The sequence below is a fragment of the Galeopterus variegatus genome, unplaced genomic scaffold, assembly GCF_000696425.1.
Source record: "Galeopterus variegatus unplaced genomic scaffold, G_variegatus-3.0.2 Scaffold2498, whole genome shotgun sequence".
Taxonomy (NCBI): domain Eukaryota; kingdom Metazoa; phylum Chordata; class Mammalia; order Dermoptera; family Cynocephalidae; genus Galeopterus; species Galeopterus variegatus.
In genome coordinates, this window is record NW_007728609.1 from 54,750 (window position 1) to 76,371 (window position 21,622).

General features: G+C 37.5%; 1 protein-coding gene across 1 annotated transcript in view; it reads left to right on the forward strand.

The window, feature by feature from the left end:
* SMIM14 (small integral membrane protein 14) overlaps positions 1-18,692 on the forward strand; it is a 68,995-nt gene extending 50,303 nt beyond the window's left edge. Inside the window, exons 3-6 of the mRNA XM_008581975.1 lie at positions 9,447-9,495; positions 13,092-13,234; positions 15,451-16,763; positions 16,879-18,692. Of these exons, the coding sequence (XP_008580197.1) occupies positions 9,447-9,495; positions 13,092-13,234; positions 15,451-15,483 (225 nt within the window). The 3' untranslated portion in view covers positions 15,484-16,763; positions 16,879-18,692. The remainder of the gene's footprint in view (positions 1-9,446; positions 9,496-13,091; positions 13,235-15,450; positions 16,764-16,878) is intronic.
* The last annotated feature ends 2,930 nt before the right edge of the window (positions 18,693-21,622 follow it).

Below are 21,622 nucleotides of genomic sequence, written 5' to 3' on the forward strand. Positions count from 1 at the left end.
CCCGGGGCCTTGGTGTTATCAGCACCGCACTCTCCCGAGTGAGCCACGGGCCAGCCCTCAAATCTTTATGCTTTTTATCAATATTATCCAAGCGCTGGAAGGCTAGATAGAGTCCTTCCATGGTTAGTGATATCATTGATTTTTACCAGTTTTGGACTGTGTATTTAGGACAGTAGGTTATGTCTTATTTAAAAGGTGAAATAGCTCACTTGGGAGAGTGTGGTGCTGGTAAAAGATGAAATAACTATTTCTTGTTCTCATGACACAAAATTCAAGCATTAGTAAGTATAAAAAGAGAAAAGTAAAAATCTCTATATTCCCCAGCTGCTCATTGCTACTTGACTGAATATGCACTATTAATATTGTTTCTTGAAGGGCCGGCCTGTGGCCCACTCGGGAGAGTGCGTTGCTTTTAACACCAAGGCCACGGGTTTGGATCCCATATAGGGATGGCCAGTTAGCTCACTGGCTGAGCCTGGTGCTGACAACACCAAGTCAAGGGTTAAGATCCCCTTACCGGTCATCTTTAAAATATATATATATATATTGTTTCTTGTATATTTTCCTGTTGTTATGGCTATATAACAAATTACCCAAAACTTAGTGGCATAAAACAACCGTTTACTAAGCTGACAAACTGTGCATCTGGAATTGACACAGCTCATCTTCACAATGTGTTCTTAGCTGCAGGCTCAGAGGCTGGGGTTAAGAAGCACCTGGAGACTTGCTCACTCACTGTCTGGTACTTGATGCATGACTGAAACCCTAGCTAGTACTGTCACCCAGAATACCTACATTTGGCATTTTCATATGACCACTTGGCCTCCTCACAGCATGGTGGCTTGGTTCCAAGGGCAAGCATTCATCCTGAGAGAAGATGAGAAAGGGAGAGAGCCAGACAGCAGCTGTATTCTTTTATGACCTAGCCTAAGAAGTCACATATAACACTTTTGCTATACTCTTAGTTGTAGCAGTCACAAGTCTGCCAGGTTCTAGAGGAGGGCAAATATATTTCACCTCTTGATGGGGAACGGTAAGATTCTAGAAGAGCATGTGTGACTTGGAAATAACTGCTGTGGCTGTTTTTGGAAAATACAGTCAGCCACATATATCTTTAGTGAAGTTTTATATGCATATATATCTATGTATGTAGTTAATCATTTTGTTTTACACAGGGAGATCATAGTATACAAGAGTACTTTAAAACCTTCATGGAAAAATGGAATTTAAAGATAATACAAATCTAGGTTGTCCAGTTAGCTCATTTGGCTAGAGCATGGTGGTGATAACATCAAGGTTCAGGGTTCAATCCCTGTCCCTCTACCATCCAGCTGCCAAAACAAAACAAAACAAAAACCTATCAAAAAGATAGTACAAGGGCCAAGCCCGTGGCGCACTCGGGAGAGTGCGGTGCTGGGAGCGCTGCAGCGCTCCCACCGCGGGGTTGGATCCTATATAGGGATGACCGGTGCGCTCACAGCACTCACTGGCTGAGCGTGGTGCAGCCGGTCTCAAAAAAAAAAAAAAAAGATAGTACAGATTTTTCCATGAACTTTTTTTTGTTTTTGGTTTGCTAGCAGCTAATCTATATGGGGATCCAAATCCTTGACCTTGGTGTTTAGATTGCACTGTAAGCAGCTGAGCTAACTGTGACCAGCCTTCTAAGAACTTTTTTTTTTTTTTTTTCCTTTTTGTCTTTTTTTTACTGACCGGTAACGGGATCGCAACCCTTGGTGTCGCGCCCGTACCGGGGACCGGTGACGGGATCGCAACCCTCAGTGTTGCGTCCGCACCACGCTCAGCCAGTGAGCGGGAACCAGTCTCCACATGGGATCCGAACCCTCGGCGGGAGCGCCGCTGCACTCGCAAGCGGCGCACTCTCCAGTGCGCCACCAGCCAGCCCTAAGAACTTTTTGAAGTACCCATGTATATACATGCTGTGGTTCCCCCCAAATTTATATGTTGAAATCCTAATCCCCAATGTGCAGGTATTTGGAGGTGGGGCCTTTGGGAGATAATTAGGTCATGAGGGTGGAGCCCTCATGATTGGGATTAGTGCCCTTCTAAGAAGAGCCACAAGAGAGATAATCTCTCTTTCTGCCTATGAGGATAGAGCAAGATTTCCATCTGCAAACCAGGAAGAGGGCTCTCACCAGGAACCAAATCAGCCAGTACCTTGATCTTGGACTTCCCAGCCTCCAGAATTGTGAGCAATAAATGTTTGTTGTTTAAGCTACCCAGTCTATGGTATTTGTTATGATAGCCTTAACTGACTAAGAAATTGGTATTGAGAAATGGGTGCTGCTGTAACAAATACCTAAAAACTTGGAAGTGGCTTTGAAACTGGGTAGTGGTTACAGACTGGAAGAGTTTTCAGGTGCATGCTAGAGCAAGCTGATATTGCTTTGAGGGACTGTTGGTAGAAATATGGGCATTAAAGGTGATTTTGGAGAGGGCTCAAAGAAAAGAGAGCTGTAGAGAAAACTTCCATCATAATAATAATTCCATTATAAATAATCATGTATGGAATTTTGGCAGAAATATGAATAGTAAAGGCCATTCTGATATGGTCTTGACAGAAATGAGGAACTTATTATTTGACAATAGAGAAAAGGCGACCTTTGTTACAAAATGGCAAAGGACTTGGCTGAATTGTGTTTGTGTTCTAGTGTTTTGTGGAAGGCAGAACTTGTGAGGAATGAAGTTGAATATTTAACTGAGGAGATTTCTAAGCAAAGTCTTGAAGGAGTGGCTTGGTTCCTCCTGACTATTTATAGTAAAATTCAAAAAGAATGAAATTTATTGAAGATGGAATTATTATTAAGCAAAAAGGGACCAGAACTTAAAGATTTGGAAAATTCTCATTCTGTTCATATTGCAAAAAATGAGAAAGCATGTTCAGAAGAGAACACTAAGGGTGTGGCAGACTGACCATTTGATAAGGAGATTGGTGTGGGTGTGAACCATAGAACTAATCAGCATCCCCAGCAGGAAACTGCCAGTGTGAACTGAAGGGGAAGGTCACTGGAAGAAAGGTTGGCAGACTTCTTGTATTTTGCAGGACAGGACCATAGAGCTGTTTGCTGCAAATGTGCATTATTCTTCCAGACAAGGGAATAATAACCCTGAAGATATTTCAGGGATTATCATGGGTGCCTCTTCATTTTCAAAAGGGGGGCAGCATTGCTTCTATATCAACACGTCATATGGCCTGTGCCCAAAGCCTTAGGGTCAGGGCTGCCTGGAACCTTGCAGAGCCTCGGGGGTAGGCCAGACTCACTAAGACAGTACATTTCTGCAGCTTGATTCCGCCCCCCCTTCATATATCTTTTTAGTTTAGCAAATAAAAGTCAGGCTTATTTTTAATGTTGTCTTTTAATAGTACAAGTAATATGTGAATATCTAGATTACAAAAGCTAGAAATAACGTAGAAATATGGAGAAAAATGTTGACATTCCCCTTCCCATTGCTTCCTACTCACCCATCCCACCTCATGGCCTCTATTGCTTGCTTTGCCAAGAGTCACATTAATTTTGTGGCCTTTACAGTCATGTTTCTATGCACTTATATACCTTTATTATGTAACCAAGATAGATTTTACCATAACGTATAGCTATAAATTATACCATTAATCTCTTCAATGGCAGTAAATTTCATGATGATTTTTGGTTCAATAAAGGAATTAAACTACGTTCAGTAGGTATTTTGAAGGTTGAAGATTAGGAAAAGTATATGAGAAAAATCAGGAATAATCTACTTGCATATCCTTTAGGCAAAGTAGCCCAACCCATTAGTGTTAGACATTTAAAAAATATTTTTAAAATATTTAGACTTGCCTTTAACCTGATTATTTGCATCCTGAGTGTTAAATGTGCATACATTATTGTGATCCTTCAAAATTATTTTATTTTAATTTATCGATATACAATATAGTTGATTTTCATGTTCAAAATTAGTTTTATGTTGTAGGAAAATATGTGGAGATGCTACTTAGAACTGAACATGATCAGAAGTATTAGGTTCTAGCTGGTATCCCATTTGAAACCTTGGACTTCTGCAGTGGTGTGATTATGCAGGAATACTTGAGTTAATGCACTGTATTAGTATTTTTTTCATTTTTAAAGCATTCCTCCCCCCCCACCCCGCCCCAAATTCCCTGCCTGTAGTTTAGTTTGGTAATGTGTATCAAAACTTAAAGTATGCATACCTTTATTCTAGCAATTCTTTCACTCCTTATTCTAAGGAGATTAATCAAGTGCGTAAAAATGTATTTATAGGAATGTTCACCACAGCATTGTTTTTCATGTACAAATTTGGAAGTGGTCAAAGTAAATGAAATACTAGGCAGCATTAAAAGTTATATGGAGCTGTTTTGGGGGCATTAAAAGATTTGTGACAGATTATTGGGTGTGGCAAAAAAGATAGCAAAATAACATGGAGAGTATCCTATTTTGTAAAATAATATATACTTGCATATATATGATAAAAATTTATTTGTGGAACATGTTAACCAAAATGTTAACAAAATGGTTATCAGTGAATGAAAAAGAAGGGCATCTCCAACATAGATGAGGTTAATATATACTTGCATATATATGATAAAAATTTATTTGTGGAACATGTTAACCAAAATGTTAACAAAATGGTTATCAGTGAATGAAAAAGAAGGGCATCTCCAACATAGATGAGGTTCTTGAGCAGACATAGAAGAATAGCAATAAGTTTTTTTTTTTTTTTTTTTAAAGATGACTGGTAAGGGGATATTAACCTTTGACTTGGTGTTGTCAGCACCACGCTCTCTGAAGTGAGCCAACCAGCCATCCCTATGTAGGGATCTGAACCCCTGGCCTTGTTATCAGCACCACACTCGCTCAAGTGAGCCGCAGGCCAGCCCTGAGTTAAATGGTTTTGTAGAAACTTGTGTAACAGGACAAATTGTACATTACTGTTTTTTTTTTAGCAGAGTCCCAAAGGGAATCCTACTCCTTCTGATGACACTTTAATGAAGAGAGATCTCTTAGTATTGAAGGAAATACATGGCCATGTTGGTCTTAGGGCCTAGTGAATAACTGTATACCTATTGTCATTTTCACTTCACTCTGAATTTGCTTCACTTCAGTTCTATGGTACATCAACTCACTGGAATATTTTATAACCTCTAATTAATGTTGAGAGAATGTTACATGCTAATGATATGTAAACTAAAATTATGATATAAAATTTTGTACATTTTAAAGTAAAAGGGACTTATGGTTAAGAATTTAGATTTTGGGGGCCGGTCCGTGGCTCACTCGGGAGAGTGCAGTGCTGATAACACCAAGGCCTCGGGTTCGGATCCCATATAGGGATGGCCGGTTAGCTCACTGGCTGAGCGTGGTGCTGACAACACCAAGCCAAGGGTTAAGATCCCCTTACCGGTCATCTTTAAAAAATAAATAAATAAATAAATAATTAATTAATTAAAAAAAAGAATTTAGATTTTGGAGTTAGTACTGAATTTAGGTTGGCTAATGTCCCCAAAACTCAGTTTCTTCATTTGTAAAATAGGAGCAATAGTACCTACCTCCTGCCAGTGGTTGTTAGAATTAAATAAGGTAATGACTTAAAGTTCTTAGTATAGTACCTAGCACATAGCAAGTTTCAAGTAAATATTTGTTACAATAATTGCATTTATGTGAAAGAGTACATATTTTAAAGACTAGAAAAAATATATAACAATGATAATTGTATTAGGGCAGTAAGTAAATCCACATTAATCTCTAAGTGCTCTGTAATGTTATTTTATTATACTGTAATATAATAACGTATAAGTTATTATGAATAATTTAAAAAGTAGTAAAAATTAACTTTTGTGTTAAAATATTTTGCGTATTTAAATATATCTCATATTTTATAATGAAAAAATATTCCTATTTCACAGTAATAAAAAATATAGGTATTGGTAGGTCTTAAAGTTGGAGGTAGTTAGACAAATGACGTTAATAGCAAACTGTGATGATTTGAGCTATTTTATAGAGAGCATTCGGTTCTGAGGTTAACTAAAAACAGCAGCTAAGTAATGTAACTCATATGCCCCAGCTATAGTGGCCTTTCGGTTCTTCAACACCAACTCATAGGCACCTTTCCTTAGTTATTTACTCTGCCTGGAGTGCCCAGAATGCTTATCTCTTTGATCTTTACTATCTTGTAGATAGCCCCATAATTGTCATTACCTCTGGCTGCCTAATTTATAAGTGGCTACTCAGCTGTCCTTCTGTCACGTTGTTGTATTTTCATTTTCTGCATAGCTCTAGGGCATTTTTATAATATATTTGTTAGTTTTTAGTTCTCTGATTTTCCTCACAAGACTGTGTGATCCATACTAGTATTTATCTTTTTCACACATTCCTAGCACCTAGACCTATATTTGGTACATAGTAGGCATTAATTAAATATTTTGGATGGATAAGTGAATAAATGATTGTTGTATTATAACTAGACATAATAATCATCTCACATTTCTTTTTTTATTTTTATTTTTTAAAGATGACCGGTAAGGGGATCTTAACCCTTGACTTGGTGTTGTCAGCACCACGCTCACCCAGTGAGCAAACCGGCCATCCGTATATGGGATCCGAACCCGTGGCCTTGGTGTTATCAGCACCACACTCTCCCGAGTGAGCCACAGGCCGGCCCATCATCTCACATTTCTAAATTTTTATATAGCTAACAAAAATTTTTTTTTCTCTTATCCCATGGATAATTCTCTGGTATCTTTATCAGTAATGCTCACTGATTTAAGGGTCTGATAGTAAATATGGGGCTGGGGTCTCTGTTGCAGTGACTCAGTTCTGCTGTTGTAGTGAAAGCTTCATAGACAGTATGTTAATATATGGGCATGGCTGTGTTTCAGTAAAACTTTATAAAAACAGGCCTCCATCGTGCAGGTTGTAGTTTGGTGACACCTGCTGTAGGGTGATACCTATACCTGGATAGTAACAGGGAAGAGGGAAAAAAGAACACTGGGCATCTGGTAGAGCCACACTGGGAAAGAAGGATAGGATTAACAGAGGCGTGAGGAAGGAGCCAGGAGCTGGTAATGTGGCAGTACGTGGAAGCAGATTTGTAAGGAAACGGATATATAGAGATTTTTGGGCTTTTCACTTACAGATAATGTTATAGATATTATTGAGCTACAGACAGCCAGCAAGACAGACCTCAGGACAAGGGCAGCACTTTGTGTAAAGAACTAATAATTCATTGGTCATTTAGGTCACAGGTATACATTTAGGAATATACTGTGTCATTGCTAAAGATTAAACCTAGCATAAATAATTGAGTAGAAAAATTATTTTTTTACTCCTTATTTGATATCTAAGTAATTAGATAGTTCTTGTTTGATCCAAGGACCTTTTTACCTAGTGGATCTCTTTGTTTTACATTCTCTACAGTGTTACTTGGAGGTGGAGGTGAAATGGGGAAAAAAATATATGTTTGTGAAAATGTTACGAACGCTTCTGGAGAGTAACAAAAAACTGAGTGCTGGGGAGGCTGATAGATGGGAGAGAATGGGAGATTTACCTTGCACAGAATATCGTTTTGTACTTTTAGATTTTATACTGTGTATACATATTACATATTGGGTAACATAAATAAAACAAACAAAATTTATGCAGCCAAGAGGTTTGTTGGGTCTGTTTTGTGACCTAAGGGTCTAATAGTCTTTTAAAAATGTTTTTAGATGTAGGGCCGGCCCGGTGGCGCACTGCTATAGTGCGCTGCTTTGGAAGTGCGGCAGCGCTCCCGCCGAGGGTTCGGATCCCACATACAGACCGGTTCCCGCTCACTGGCTGAGCGAGGCGCGGGAGCAACACCGAGGGTTGCGATCCCGTTGCCGGACACAGAAAAAGACAAAAAAAAAAAATGTTTTTAGATGTATAATTTTAGTAAGAGTTTTGGGATTGATTCCTTTAGTATTTAGAAAAGATATACAGTATACTTTTATATTAAGAACTTGTTTTCTCTTTCTGATTCAAATAGGGCTACTTTCAGTTGTATACATCAGAGCAAGCTCGATCATCTTAGAGAATAATTTACAAAATGACTTACTTGGTTGTTAATTCCAATAATTGTTTAGATGAGGTCATAATTTGTGTGGCATGGTAATAATAGCTAACATTTCTTGGGCTGTTACTACATTTAACATGTTATCTATTTTGATTCTCACTAATACTGTGAGATATAGGTAATATTATTTCCCCTTTTATCAGATGAGGTGTTAAATTTCAAGAACTCTCAAGAGTAACTCTAGAAAGTTGCAGAACCAGACTTAATCTAGGCCTCTGTTCCGCAGAGCCTATTCTTAACCAGTTAAGCACTGCTGCTTTGTAGTTGCTTCCCCACACAATTGCAACTTATGGGTGACTAATGGAGAGAGAGGGCCTAGTTAGTAATGAGACTGAACTGAAAAGTGTATGCTCCTCATTCTTTACTATTTAGTTATCCCTATTTTAAGATTTAGGAAATTTTTATTTCTGAACATCCTAAAGGCCTCAGCACAGTATGTACATTCATAAAAGGATGACCTATGTTATTGATGGGTTTTTTCTATTTTAATTTTCGTTGAAAATATATAATCAGGGGCCGGCCCGTGGCTCACTCGGGAGAGTGCGGTGCTGATAACACCAAGGCCACGGGTTCGGATCCCACATAGGGATGGCCGGTTGCTCACTGGCTGAGCGTGGTGCTGACAACACCAAGTCAAGGGTTAAGATCCCCTTACCGGTCATCTTTTAAAAAAAAAAAGAAAATATATAATCAGTCACATGATTCCAAAGTCAAATTATATAAAAAGGTAGACATTGAAAAATTTAGCTACCATTTCCGTCAGTCTTCTTTACTCCCACATCCCACTTCTACCTCTTGTGGTAACTACTTTTATTAGTTTCTTATTTATCCAAGCACTGTTTCTTTATGCACACATGGAAAAAAATGATCCTCTCTTTCAAAAGTGTGTCTGCTACAAATAGAATCTGTATATTCTCTATCTGCTTCTAATTTTCAATGAAAAGAAAAATGTTATTAGCAAAGGTTTACTCTTTTTCTAGTAGTTCTCTACAGTTTAACACTTTTCCTTTGGGAAGGCTAATTACATATGGATGGCAGGAATTTCTATCACAGGTGATATTTTTAAAAATTCCTGACAGGTGATGGTAAAATGAGAATCAGAGCAGGAAGGTGAATTTAAATGGGTGAATTGCACCAGGTTACAGTATATTTGAAAATTATTTTGAGTAGGAAAAAAAGTCTGTCAAAACTGAACAGCCCCTAATGTATTCTGATTTTGAAGGTATGATACATAACGGTGGTAGCATTCATTAAGAAACAAAACATGATCTTTCTGGTAATTATTGGCGACTTGTGGTTAAGTCTGACGGCTCACTTTCGTTTCTTCTTATTCATTGTAGTTACGCCAGTCCCAGTCCTACTGCACAGACACAGAATGTCTTCAGGAATGTAAGTACCAATGAGACCACGAAGAGGGTTGGCATTGGTGGCAGAATTAGAGGTCAGACGACTGTGAATATTTGTCAGAAATTATTTTTACAGTTTGCTCTTTAAGGAAATAGTTCTCAGTAATATATTTGCTGCTTAAATATTTCATTTTTTTAACTTAAAATTGTTTATTCCTGCCTCAAAAACGAACCCTGTTCATTGAAGAAAGTTATAAAATCACAGATAAATAAAACAACAACAAAGAACATACAAAATACTAAAAGATAACCACTGTTGACAAATTCATGTATACCCTCCCAAACCTTTTTTCTTGGTGAATGTGTGTGTAATAGGACACTTTGGGCTAGTGTAACTGGAACATCAAGGCTGCTAGCACAAACCCCTCACCCTTTTCTTTGAGTCTGTTTACATCCTTTGGCAGGCTTGGGAACTTCCAAGTGAGGAGGCCATTCTTTCTGACGTTTGGAAGCTTTAGGTGCCTGTGACATTCATTCCTTTGGCTCTGACATTAGCATTCCCACAAGGGAATGAGCAGTTTGGGGGGACAGGGTGGGAGGGAGATGATTCTCGTCATGGTTTTATGTGCAGTGGTGATGGTAAAGTGAGAATCAGAGCAAGAAAGTGAGTCCTGCATGGTAATATAGATTATTTCAATAAGTTCTTTTTTTTTTAAAAAAAGATGACCGGTAAGGGGATCTTAACCCTTGGCTTGGTGTTGTCAGCACCACGCTCAGCCAGTGAGCGAACCGGTCATCCCTATATAGGATCCGAACCTGGGGCCTTGGTGTTCTCAGCACCGCACTCTCCCGAGTGAGCCACGGGCCAGCCCTATTTCAATAAGTTCTTAACTGTCTCCCTGTTTCTCCTTTCCAAATCAACAGCCAAAGTGGTCTGTAAAAATGAGAGTCAGATATTGTCTCCTTTTTGCTCAAAACTTTTCACTTGTTTTCTATTAATACATAATAGAAGTCAGGTCCTTGTTGAGACCTGTAGGACCTACATGTTCTGGCTCCTGTTACTCTTCTAATTTAATCTCTTTCTTGTATCCTACCCCACCCTACCCAAATGTTAGCTATTAATGATAAAAATGTTTGCTATTTAAAAAAATACCAATCTGGGGTGGCCAGTTAGCTCAGTTGGTTAGAGCACAGCCTTGTAACACCAAGATCAAAGATTCAGATCCCTGTACCAGCCAGCCGCCAAAAAAAAAAAAATCACTCTGGCAACAGTACAGAGGACAGAGGAGGCAGAAGTAAATATGGAGGGGCCAATGGATATAGAGAAAATGGAATGCTCATGCGTTGTGTGACAGGTAATGTGATTTTGGTGACTCTGAGTACAGTTAGCTGTTTCTAGGGAAGTGAACTGGGATTGGATCAGAGGCTGCATTTCTATTCAGCTTGCTCTTGGGCCAATTCAGCTCTTTATGGGGCGGAGGGGGGGGTGGCTGGCCGGTAGGAGGATCCAAACCGTTGACCTTGGTGTTGTCAGCACCACTCTCTACCAACTTAAGCTAACTTGCCAGTCTGCAATTTAGCTCTTAATTTGACTTTGTACCCTTTGGTCACTAGTCCTTTGGCCTCACTCAGCATTGCCACCAATTACTTCTTGGGAGTGAGCCCTGGGCCTATGGACCCCAGTGTAATGCATCAGCTTAGTTTCAACATGTTTTGTGGATTTCTTTTACTTTTTCTTTTTCTTTTTTTTTTTTTTTTAAAGATGACTGGTAAGGGGATCTTAACCCTTGACTTGGTGTTGTCAGCACCACGCTCACCCAGTGAGCTAACCGGCCATCCCTATGTGGGATCCGAACCCTTGGCCTTGGTGTTATCAGCACCACACTCTCCCGAGTGAGCCACAGGGCCGGCCCTCTTTTACTTTTTCTTAAAGCAGGGGGACCAACACTACACAGTTGTAGTCTTGACAGATGATTTTAGTAACCACCTAGAAATACTATATTTTTTTCTAGAAATCTGATCTTCTATAATTTTCATTTCTGAAATTTGAGTTCTTTAACATACATCAATAAAAAATCTACATTTCTTTTATTAGAAATTTGTTAATCTGATACCATGCTCCAGGCACTGTGCTAGGCACTTGTTATTCCTACATTTATGTAATTAATATGAAGTTTCTTGAATTAATTCAAATAAGGGGGACACCCCAAGCCCTACTGACCTTAACAATATGGCTGCCTCGAGCTGGGAAAGATCGATAACCTGAACACACATGCACACACCCCTGTCTGACTCTTTTCTCTTGATACATGCATAGACTTTAAAAATATTTATGTCTGAATCCAATTTCTTTTTATGAAAAAGAAAGCCAAGTTAGTCTCTTTGGTTGGAATATAATTAAAGGGGTCTTCTAATTTACTTATGTAACCCAGACGTTCCCTTTTTTGTAAGTCCTGTTTTTTCATGCTGCTTTTCTAATTAAGATGCAGAATTTTTCCTCTGAAAGGAGAGTGGGGTTATTTATTTATTTATTTATTTTTTAAAGATGACCGGTAAGGGGATCTTTTTTTTTCCTTTTTGTCTTTTTTTACTGACCGGTAACGGGATCGCAACCCTCAGTGTCGCGCCAGTACCGGGGACTGGCAACGGGATCGCAACCCTCGGTGTTGCGCCCGCACCGCGCTCAGCCAGTGAGTGGGAACCGGTCTCCACATGGGATCCGAACCCTTGGCGGGAGCGCCGCCACACTCCCAAGTGGCGCACTCTCCAGTGCGCCACCAGGCCGGCCCAGGGGATCTTAATTAACCCTTGACTTCGTGTTGTCAGCACCACACTCTCATGAGTGAGCCACAGGCCGGCCCAGGAGAGTGTTTTTACTGAATGTCAAGTAGTCTTAACCTGGGTGCTGTAGATCTCAGCGTATCTATGGATTGGTGGCTTTGTGTGTCTGTGAACCCACATGGGTTCACTGTATGCAAAATTGTTGATTACATATACCTAGATTCTTATAGTGGAAAGAGTCCTTAATTTTTATGAGATTCTCAGAGAATTCTGTTACCACAAAATATAAAGAACTATTATTACACTGTTTAAAATTCTTCACTTATTAGACTTCAGCTTATGACTGTTTAACATCATTTACCATTTAGATTCACTGGAGGTAAGGGAAATGGAAGATGTAATACTTTACAATTGTGCTTCTCTAATTTATTAATATTTTATATTAAGACAATTTTTTATTGAAACATAATTGATTATACATATTTGTGGGGTATAGAGTTGAATATCAATACCTTTGTACAGTGTATGATCAAATCAGGATAATTAGCATATTCATCATTACAAAACTTAATCATTTCTTTGTGATGCGGACATTCAATCTCCTCTCTTCTGGCCATTTGATAACATGCAGTAAATTAATGTTAATTATAGATGCCTAGCTCAACTGTACACCTATAGACCTTATTTTTCCTTACTAGCTGTTTCATGTTCATTACCCAATTTCTCACTATCCCCCTCTTTTACTTTTATCCCCCTTGAAGCTGATATTTAACATTAGAACTTGTTTTTATGTTTATCTAACAATCTTATAATCATGCTACAAGTTTATTTATAAATATATTTTTTGTTTGTCTTTAGTACCAGGACCCTCTGGTGATAATGGTATCAGTATTACTATGATCTTGATGGCCTGGATGGTTATTGCACTGATCTTGTTCTTACTGAGACCTCCTAATCTAAGAGGATCCAATCTACCTGGAAAGCCATCCAGTCCTCATAATGTAAGTGTTGTGGATTATAAATCTTTTTTGGGTAGGGGCATATGTATGGCCTGGGGAGCGGGGAGGAGCTTGTAAATCTTGCAGCCCCAAATTGTTTAGTCTTTGTGGAGTTAATTATAGAAAGCAGCACAGACCAGTAGCCCCAAATAATTTTTAAATGAATTCCAATCTTTATTCACATGAGCAACATCAAAAATGATCCAGTTCATAATCCACAGCAGTATTACTCAAATCTCAGTTCTCCACTGCCCAGTTCTGTCCACCTCACAGTTGATCCTTTGCCTCTCATACTTCTGGCCTGGTTATTAAATACAATAGAGACTCTGAGCTTATCTGGCCAGATTCTTTTTACCCATCTTGTTTCTCTCAAACCCATTTTCCAGTTCTGCATGACAATAAATCAACTAAGCTGGCAAAAAGAGAGGTAGGAATCATTCATGTTGTTAAATCTTGATAGTCATGGTTACAACGACTTTTAGAACCTTTTAAATGAAAAATATGATAAAGTGACCCAACAGGGAGTTTTTAGTACTACAATTAATAGAACTTTCATTAAAGGATTTCATTTAATCCTTTTCAGAACCAGTATTTAAGTATTTTTTCTTTTCCATTTGATTTGAATATTCTTTAAAAATTTTTCAATGCATATGTTAATGAGCTTGATTTAGCCATTCTACAATGTATACATATTTCAAAACATGTTATACCCAATAAATGTATACAATTTTTATTTGTCAGTTTAAATAAATAAAATGTTGGGCTAGCTGTTTAGCTCAGTTGGTCAGAGTGCAGTGTTATAACACCAGAGTCCAAAGGTTCAGATCCCTGTACCTGCCAAAAAAATAAATAAATAAAAATAAACAAAATGTTAAAAAATAAAATAGACGTCTATAAAATGACACACAAAGAAATTCTTCATGACAGATTCACTTGTTGAACACCAAATTATCCCACTAATTCTCTTCCCTGGCCTTTACCATGTGGAATTCCTAAAATAATTGCTTTTTCTCCCAGATCTTGTGATGTTAATATTAGAAAGAAATTCAGTTAGACTGATTTCTTATATAGGGAAAAGCAAATGTGCAATGTTAATTGGTCAGTGCTTTGCTTTTTTTAGGAGTAGAACATTTAGATATGTAGCATGCTATCTTTAATTAAGAAAGAACAGTCTATATAAAAAGACATACATTTGATTTTGGTTTTTCCTGCAGAGGCTGGTGTTCATAAAACAGCTTGCATATTATCTTAGTAAAGTGTTTCTTCCTTAGCCTTTTTTCTTCTGTGTACAGCTTTATTACTTTCATGTCAAAAAGTGACTTCCTCAATATTTAGAGCTAAAAAATTCAACTTTTAATAACCTGACTTAGAAGCCATTAAAAATGACAGAAATGCAAGATTACACTTCCCTGGACCTTAGCTCATTGTAGGCCAGCAGTTTGAGGAATAGTAGTCCTACTGCCCTAGGAATAAGCAAGAAAACACATAACCATAATTCCAAGTAGAAATATCGGTCACCCTTAGCTAGGTCCTCATATAGCATGTCAAGGTAAATAAATAAAATCTTCCTGAAGATTCCTAAAGGCTCTGATCTTTCCTCTATAGTGGAGATGCTTTCTACTGCAAGTAACAAAAACCAATTCAAACTGGTTTTAATAAGTGGCTTTATTATTGGTTTATACATCAAAAACTCCAGAAGTAGGGCCAGTGTTTACAAAGTATAACAGTATCATTAAAGACCCAGTTTCTTTCCTCATACAGTCAGCTTCAGTCCAAGGCGGGCTCCCCTTATGGTCATAGGATGGCTGCCAGAAGCAACTGGAGCCACATGCTTCCTCATTGACATTCTGCAGTGAGAAACAAAAGTCCCTAGCTTCATGTTCAGTGTGCTGCACTCCACCAGTCACGTTAGCAGGAGGGATGAAAATACCTTTATTGCTTTAAAAGTCGTCCCTGGAGCTTGCAGGGAAGATTAAACCACTGTTACACAAATTTGCTTTCTTCCATCCCACAGGGAAGAATGAGACCAATGTTGGAGAATCACAGTGTTAATTTAGTGTTTCCTTGTGTAAAAACATGAAAAGTCCAAAAAGTACATAGTTTGGGATGGGACGATGGGGGTGGGGGGATATGGCTGCTCAGTTCTTACTGTATGTGTTAGATTGGTTGCATTGGGATTTAAGAAATCAATTAAATAGTTTATTTCTTTCTAATGCCAGGAACAAGATCCACCAGCTCCTCCTGTGGACTAACTTTGTGATATGGGAAGTGAAAATAGTTAATACCTTGCACGACCAAACGAACGAAGATGACCAGAGTACTCTTAACCCCATTAGAACTGTTTTTCCTTTTTGCATCTGCAATATGGGATGGTATTGTTTTCATGAGCTTCTAGAAATTTCACTTGCAAGCTTATTTTTGCTTCCCATGTTATCACCATTCCTATTTACAGTATATCTGAGTAAATGATTATATGTTAAAAAAAAGTTACATGGGGATTTTTTGGTTGTCCTAAACTTAAACATTCCACTCATTCTGTTTGTAACTGTGATCATAATTTTCATGATGATTTCTGGCCTGATTGAAGGAAATTTGAGATCTCTGCATTTAAATATTTTAAATAGTTTTGATAGGTTTTTAAATTGCTTTTTTTCATAAGGTATTTATAAAGTTAATTTGGGGTTGTCTGAGATTGTATGAAAGAAAATTAGAACCACACTGTATTTACATTTACCTTGGTAGTTTATTGTGGGTGGCAGTTTTCTCTAGTTCTTGATACTGTGGCAGCTCTTGTAGTATTTTACAAATTACGGCTGAAATCTATATCATCCATTACAGCTGGCTTATGTGGCTAGAATAGGATAGAAGAGATGAAGTGGTTGTTTACTAATTTTTTTTACTCCCATTAAAAATGTTTAATTTTAAGAAAACTAAGTAAACACAATTGATCAATATGGTGGGTGATTTACAGTCCATTATATGACCTTCGTAAGCCACTGTACACTAACTAGCCTTACAAGGTTTATGAAAGGAGGAAAAAAGATAATTCTTTCTGCCTTTGCCAAATATAATCTATATAATATTAATTTAAGCTATAATTTATTTTTAAAATGAGTGCCTCTCAGTAAGCTTCTATTCTGTTCTAACACTTCCCTGTTAAAATGAAATCATCTTGAAGCTGTATTGTGGCCTCTTAGATTACTGATATTTGAATGCCTCTTGATTTGCTTACTCCCTTTTCTATTTGAAGAAAATTTTGAAATTTTTTCTTCTGAGTTTTAAAATTTTTCAACAAATTCTTTGTTTATTCCAAGGGAAAAGGAGGAAAATGAGAAACAATCAAGGATCTTTCTCTTACCCCTGTCACATTTCTGTTTGGTAATGGGATGTACTGGGGTGGGAAGGAATATTAATAGAAGTGAAATTTTGAAATGTATAAAAAAGTAAAAGGTTGCATTGTGAATACAGTAGCATAAAAAATGTCTGCAATGCTTATGTGGTTATGGAATTTTTTTCTAGCAAATGATTGCAGATGATTTATGGGGGATAGAAGATATTTTGCTATTAATGTAAGGATTTTTACCCCCTAGGATAGTCTAGCTTTTCACTGTATAGATGTGGAATTTTTTTCTAGCAAATGATTGCAGATGATTTATGGGGGATAGAAGATATTTTGCTATCAATGTAAGGATTTTTACCCCCTAGGATAGTCTAGCTTTTCACTGTATAGATGTGAGGAATTACTTGTATGAACTGAATAAACTTCTCTATATCATTGTACTGTTTAATACTCTCTGATACAATTGTGTGACACTCATAGGGTATTTTTCCCCTTTATTGTGATTACATTCTAGGCCATAAACATTGTAGGGGCATCATTTCATTATATAATCTAATACTGACTTCTTGCATCCCTCCTTGGGTATCTTGGCTTTGTGCTCACCTTCTTGAAATAACTTGTGTTAATAGAGGGGTAACATAACACAGGTAAGTTAAATTCTGGAGAAATGAACACCACAGAGTAAAGGTTTTTCCTCTTGCTGTGGCCTACCGGAAGCCTTCCCAGCAATACAGCTGGTAAAGTATTTAAAGTGGAACGGGTCGGAATAGCATGAGATGGAGCTAAATCCCTGTAGCATTCCATTTTCTGCCCTGGCTTCTTGAGCTTTGAAGGCTTGCCCATATAGCCCAACAGTCTGTTCTCTTAGCTGCCAGAAAGCCAATTCCTGGCAGAGGTACTGATGTAGTCACTGGATTATTGGCTCACAAATAATTGAGAATTGGTTTTGGTTGAAGAAGTGGCTGAAAAAAGGATACAGACTGTCTAGTATCAGAGACCTGAAAATCTGGATTCTTATTCCTAGTTTTTCATTCCTGTCACATAATTGATATTCTATCTAAATATATTAGCCTTTTCCTGTATGGACCATCTATTTAGTTAGTAACAGAAGTTCTTAGTGAAGTATTTAATCTTGGGTTCTTTGCTTATAAAATTTCTCTGCATTCCTGAAAAAAGACAGTGTACTGCACATAAAGTATTCTTAACCTAACTAGTAATTTATATACTATTCTTTTTAACTCTTAAAACTTCTACATGTGGCCTTTTTATTAAGTGCACTCATAAATCATTATTTGTCTTATAAACATTCACCTGACCTGTGGCTACAATCTTTTTTAAGTTATCTGGAAAAAAGAAAGATAAATTGTACATTTTCATCACTTTTAGCTCTTAAATATTCCACAAATGCAATTAAGAGTTTATTTTGTTTTAGAATCATTTAATATTCTTTTATGCAATATAATGGGAGTTGGTTTTTGTTGATTTTGCTTTCCATATGGAAAAGGTTAACATTGGAACTGTTTATAGTGAAAGATTTTAACATGCTCTATTTAAGCACATCCCCTGGTCAGCAAGTCGTATTTTACAACTTGCAGAGGTTTTCCAAAGTAAGTATTGAGTAAGCTATACCATGGTTACTTTAAATGTCTGTGGTATATAATGTGATAGTGTTTATGGAATTACCAATATCTTAAATTTTCACAGGAACCTTGGAAGTCTATCTCTCTAAATGAAAGTCTAAATGAATATGTGCTCAAATTTGACCAGCTAAGTTTGAGACACAAAACAGCAACTGAAGAAGGAAAAATGTAGAGAGTTTACAGTAAATGGGTTAAATTTTTGTAGTTAAAATTATAAGTTTAGTCTTATGATAATGTTTCTGAATGAAAAATCGTATATATTTGTTACCTTATCTGATGATTACTTTGTTAAAAGCAAAAGTGGTCATGTGATGTACTAAATGTTAATTGCTGTTTTTAAATGTTTAAATCATGCCAAACAAATTATGTCTGTGCCATCCAGGGTTTATTGTTAATCTTTTACTGAGTACTTGGATTGGGATAAAGGGCTTGTACTATGCACTTTTTATTAATGAATAAATAGAAAACATTAGTAACACTCTTTGTTTTGTGTTTGGCTTTTGTGGTAAGATAAGCAAGCCTTTTTTGCTTAGTAAATTTTAATATCCTATATTAAACAGTTTCTTCATAAGACTTCTTACCCCTAACTAAAGACATTCCTAAGAAAAAAACTTTAAGTCATAATAAAAATATATAATAGTATTTGTTCAGTATTCAGAAGTGGAGATTTAAGGGCGGGAGCGCCGCCGCGCTTCCCAAGCAGCGCACTATCCAATGCGCCACCGGGCCGGCCCCTTTATTTATATAAGAATCTCTAGGAAATTAGATTGCAATTACATTTCTTTGATTTTTATTTATATTTTTCTTTTCTTTTCTTTTCTTCCTAGAATACAGGGTCAAATCAGACATTTGCTTTGAGGGAATAATATCCAACAGTGTGAATTATTTCAGCAGACATGTTGCTCAAAAGGAGCTAGACACGTAACTACTGAAAACACACAAAAGTGAAAATTTGCTTTTACTCTTGTTACCTGGGATATGTCCAGACACTAAAGATCATTGATACCCGTATACATGTAAAAGTGGTAAAGTTGCTCTGGCATAATTCTGATGTTGGCATCAGTGTGATAAGTGTTATTTCTTTATTTTTTATTTTTATGTTTTGGCAGCTGGGCTGTATGGGGATCCAAACACTTCACCTTGGTGTTATGAGATTGAGTGTTATTTAAAATAGGAAAATTTGTGAAATACATAATTTCCTGCAGACAGTTTATGATTTCAATATAAAGTTTGTCATGGACATATCAATGAATATCAGTATCTAGTAAAACTGTAAGTTTTCTTTAAATGGCTCTGCGTTACTAGTTTTCCTCCCAGAAAATGGAATTCAAATAAAATGTTTCCTGCCATTTCACCTAATTTTCTCAGTTCTAGTCCTCAATTTGTAGAATTGTTGGCATTTTTTTCTCCAAAAGATGTTCCACAAACACTAACTGTGATTATCTTTCATGCTCAGATTTTTTTAAACAGGAGTTAACAGTGTCATCTTTTCCCACTTTGGGTTGATTGTAGGGAACTTTTTGTGTGCGTATCTTTTCTCAAACAAATGGATTATGTTTGTTCAATAAATAACAAATGTTTATATTTGTTTATTGCTTAACTATGTATTGTTTAAAGTGGATGTTCAGGATTAGATTATAGAAGCCATTTTCAACCATTAGATGCTGTAGTGGATTGAATTATGTCCCCTCAAAACTACTGAAGCTTGAATTGTCTCCCAAGTTTTATGTATTAGAAACTTAGCCCCTGGGCCGGCCTGTGGCTCACTTGGGAGAGTGTGGTGCTGACAACACCAAGGCCACGGGTTCGGATCCCATATAGGGATGGCCGGTTAGCTCACTTGGGAGAGCATGGTGCTGACAACACCAAGTCAAGGGTTAAGATCCCCTTACCGGTCATCTTTAAAAAAAAAAAAAGAAACTTAGCCCCCATTGAGGGTGGGAATTCCTATTATGGTAATTGAAAGGTGGAGGCTTAAAGAGGTGATTGGATTGTAGGACCGTGCAGTAGTGAATGGATTAAAAGTGGTGGTCTGGGGCATGGTTCTGAGGGCTTTAAAAGAAGAGGAGAGTATGTCTGTCTTCTCTCTCTGCTTCCACCATCTTGCAATGTGAGACCCCTGGGTTGCGATCCCGTTGCCGGTCCCGGTCCGGTATGGGGGCAACACTGGGGGTTGCGATCCGTGGCCAGACACGGAAAAAAACAAAAAACAAAAAAAAAAAAAAAGAAACTTAGCCCCCATTGAGGGTGGGAATTCCTATTATGGTAATTGAAAGGTGGAGGCTTAAAGAGGTGATTGGATTGTAGGACCGTGCAGTAGTGAATGTATTAAAAGTGGTGGTCTGGGGCATGGTTCTGAGGGCTTTAAAAGAAGAGGAGAGTATGTCTGTCTTCTCTCTCTGCTTCCACCATCTTGCAATGTGAGACCCCTGGGTTACTGTCACCACACCAGGTGGACTTAGGACTTCCCAGCTGCAGAAAATGTAAGCAATAAATTTCACTTTTTTAATAAATACCCAGTTCCATGTATTTTGTTATAAGCAACAAAAATGGACTAAATACAGATGCCAAATTACAATGTCTATTGAAGTGGGGGAAGATTTCTGGGAGGCAAGAAATGTGTTGAGGTGAAGAACAATATGTGTAGTTTAAGAATAAAGCAACTTTCATATCAATACTTTTTTTTTTTTTTTTTTTTAAAGATGACGGGTAAGGGGATCTTAACTCTTGACTTGGTGTTGTCAGCACCACGCTCACCAGGTGAGCTAACCGGCCATCCCTATATGGGAATCGAACCTGTGGCCTTGGTGTTATCAGCACCGCACTCTCCTGAGTGAGCCACAGGCCGGCCCTCAATACATTTTTAAAATGAATATTATTACCTTATGCAAATCTCTACTTATTTCTAGGAAACTTAGGAATGAGAAAAAATATTTTTTGGTGTCTGACCAGTAGGGGGATCCGAACCCTTGACCTTGGTGCCTTGGTATGAATGAGAAAAATATCATTTGCAATCCCTGCAATGTCAGAGTCATTACCTCTTAAATATCAGGTCCTACCTACGTTGCTCACAACCTCAGACACTTGGGCTATGTCTTGATTATTGGTTTTGAATTGCATTGTTTCTATTAGTTTTGAAAAATTGAGCAGAATTAAAGAGTGCAAACACCATGTTAGCATTATAGAAAAAGTGTCTTATATTGTTTTTAAGGAAATGAGTCTGTTACATAAACACTCATTTATTGAGCCAGTTTCAAAGGGAGATGCACTTTATGTACAAAAGGCGTCACAGACCTTGGGCTGAATGCAGCTTTCCATGACAACTATTTAGTGTGTGAACTTTAAACTTTGGAAGTCTGGGTGTTCTTTTTTTTTTTTTTTTTTTTTTTTTTTTTTTTTTTTTTTTTTTTC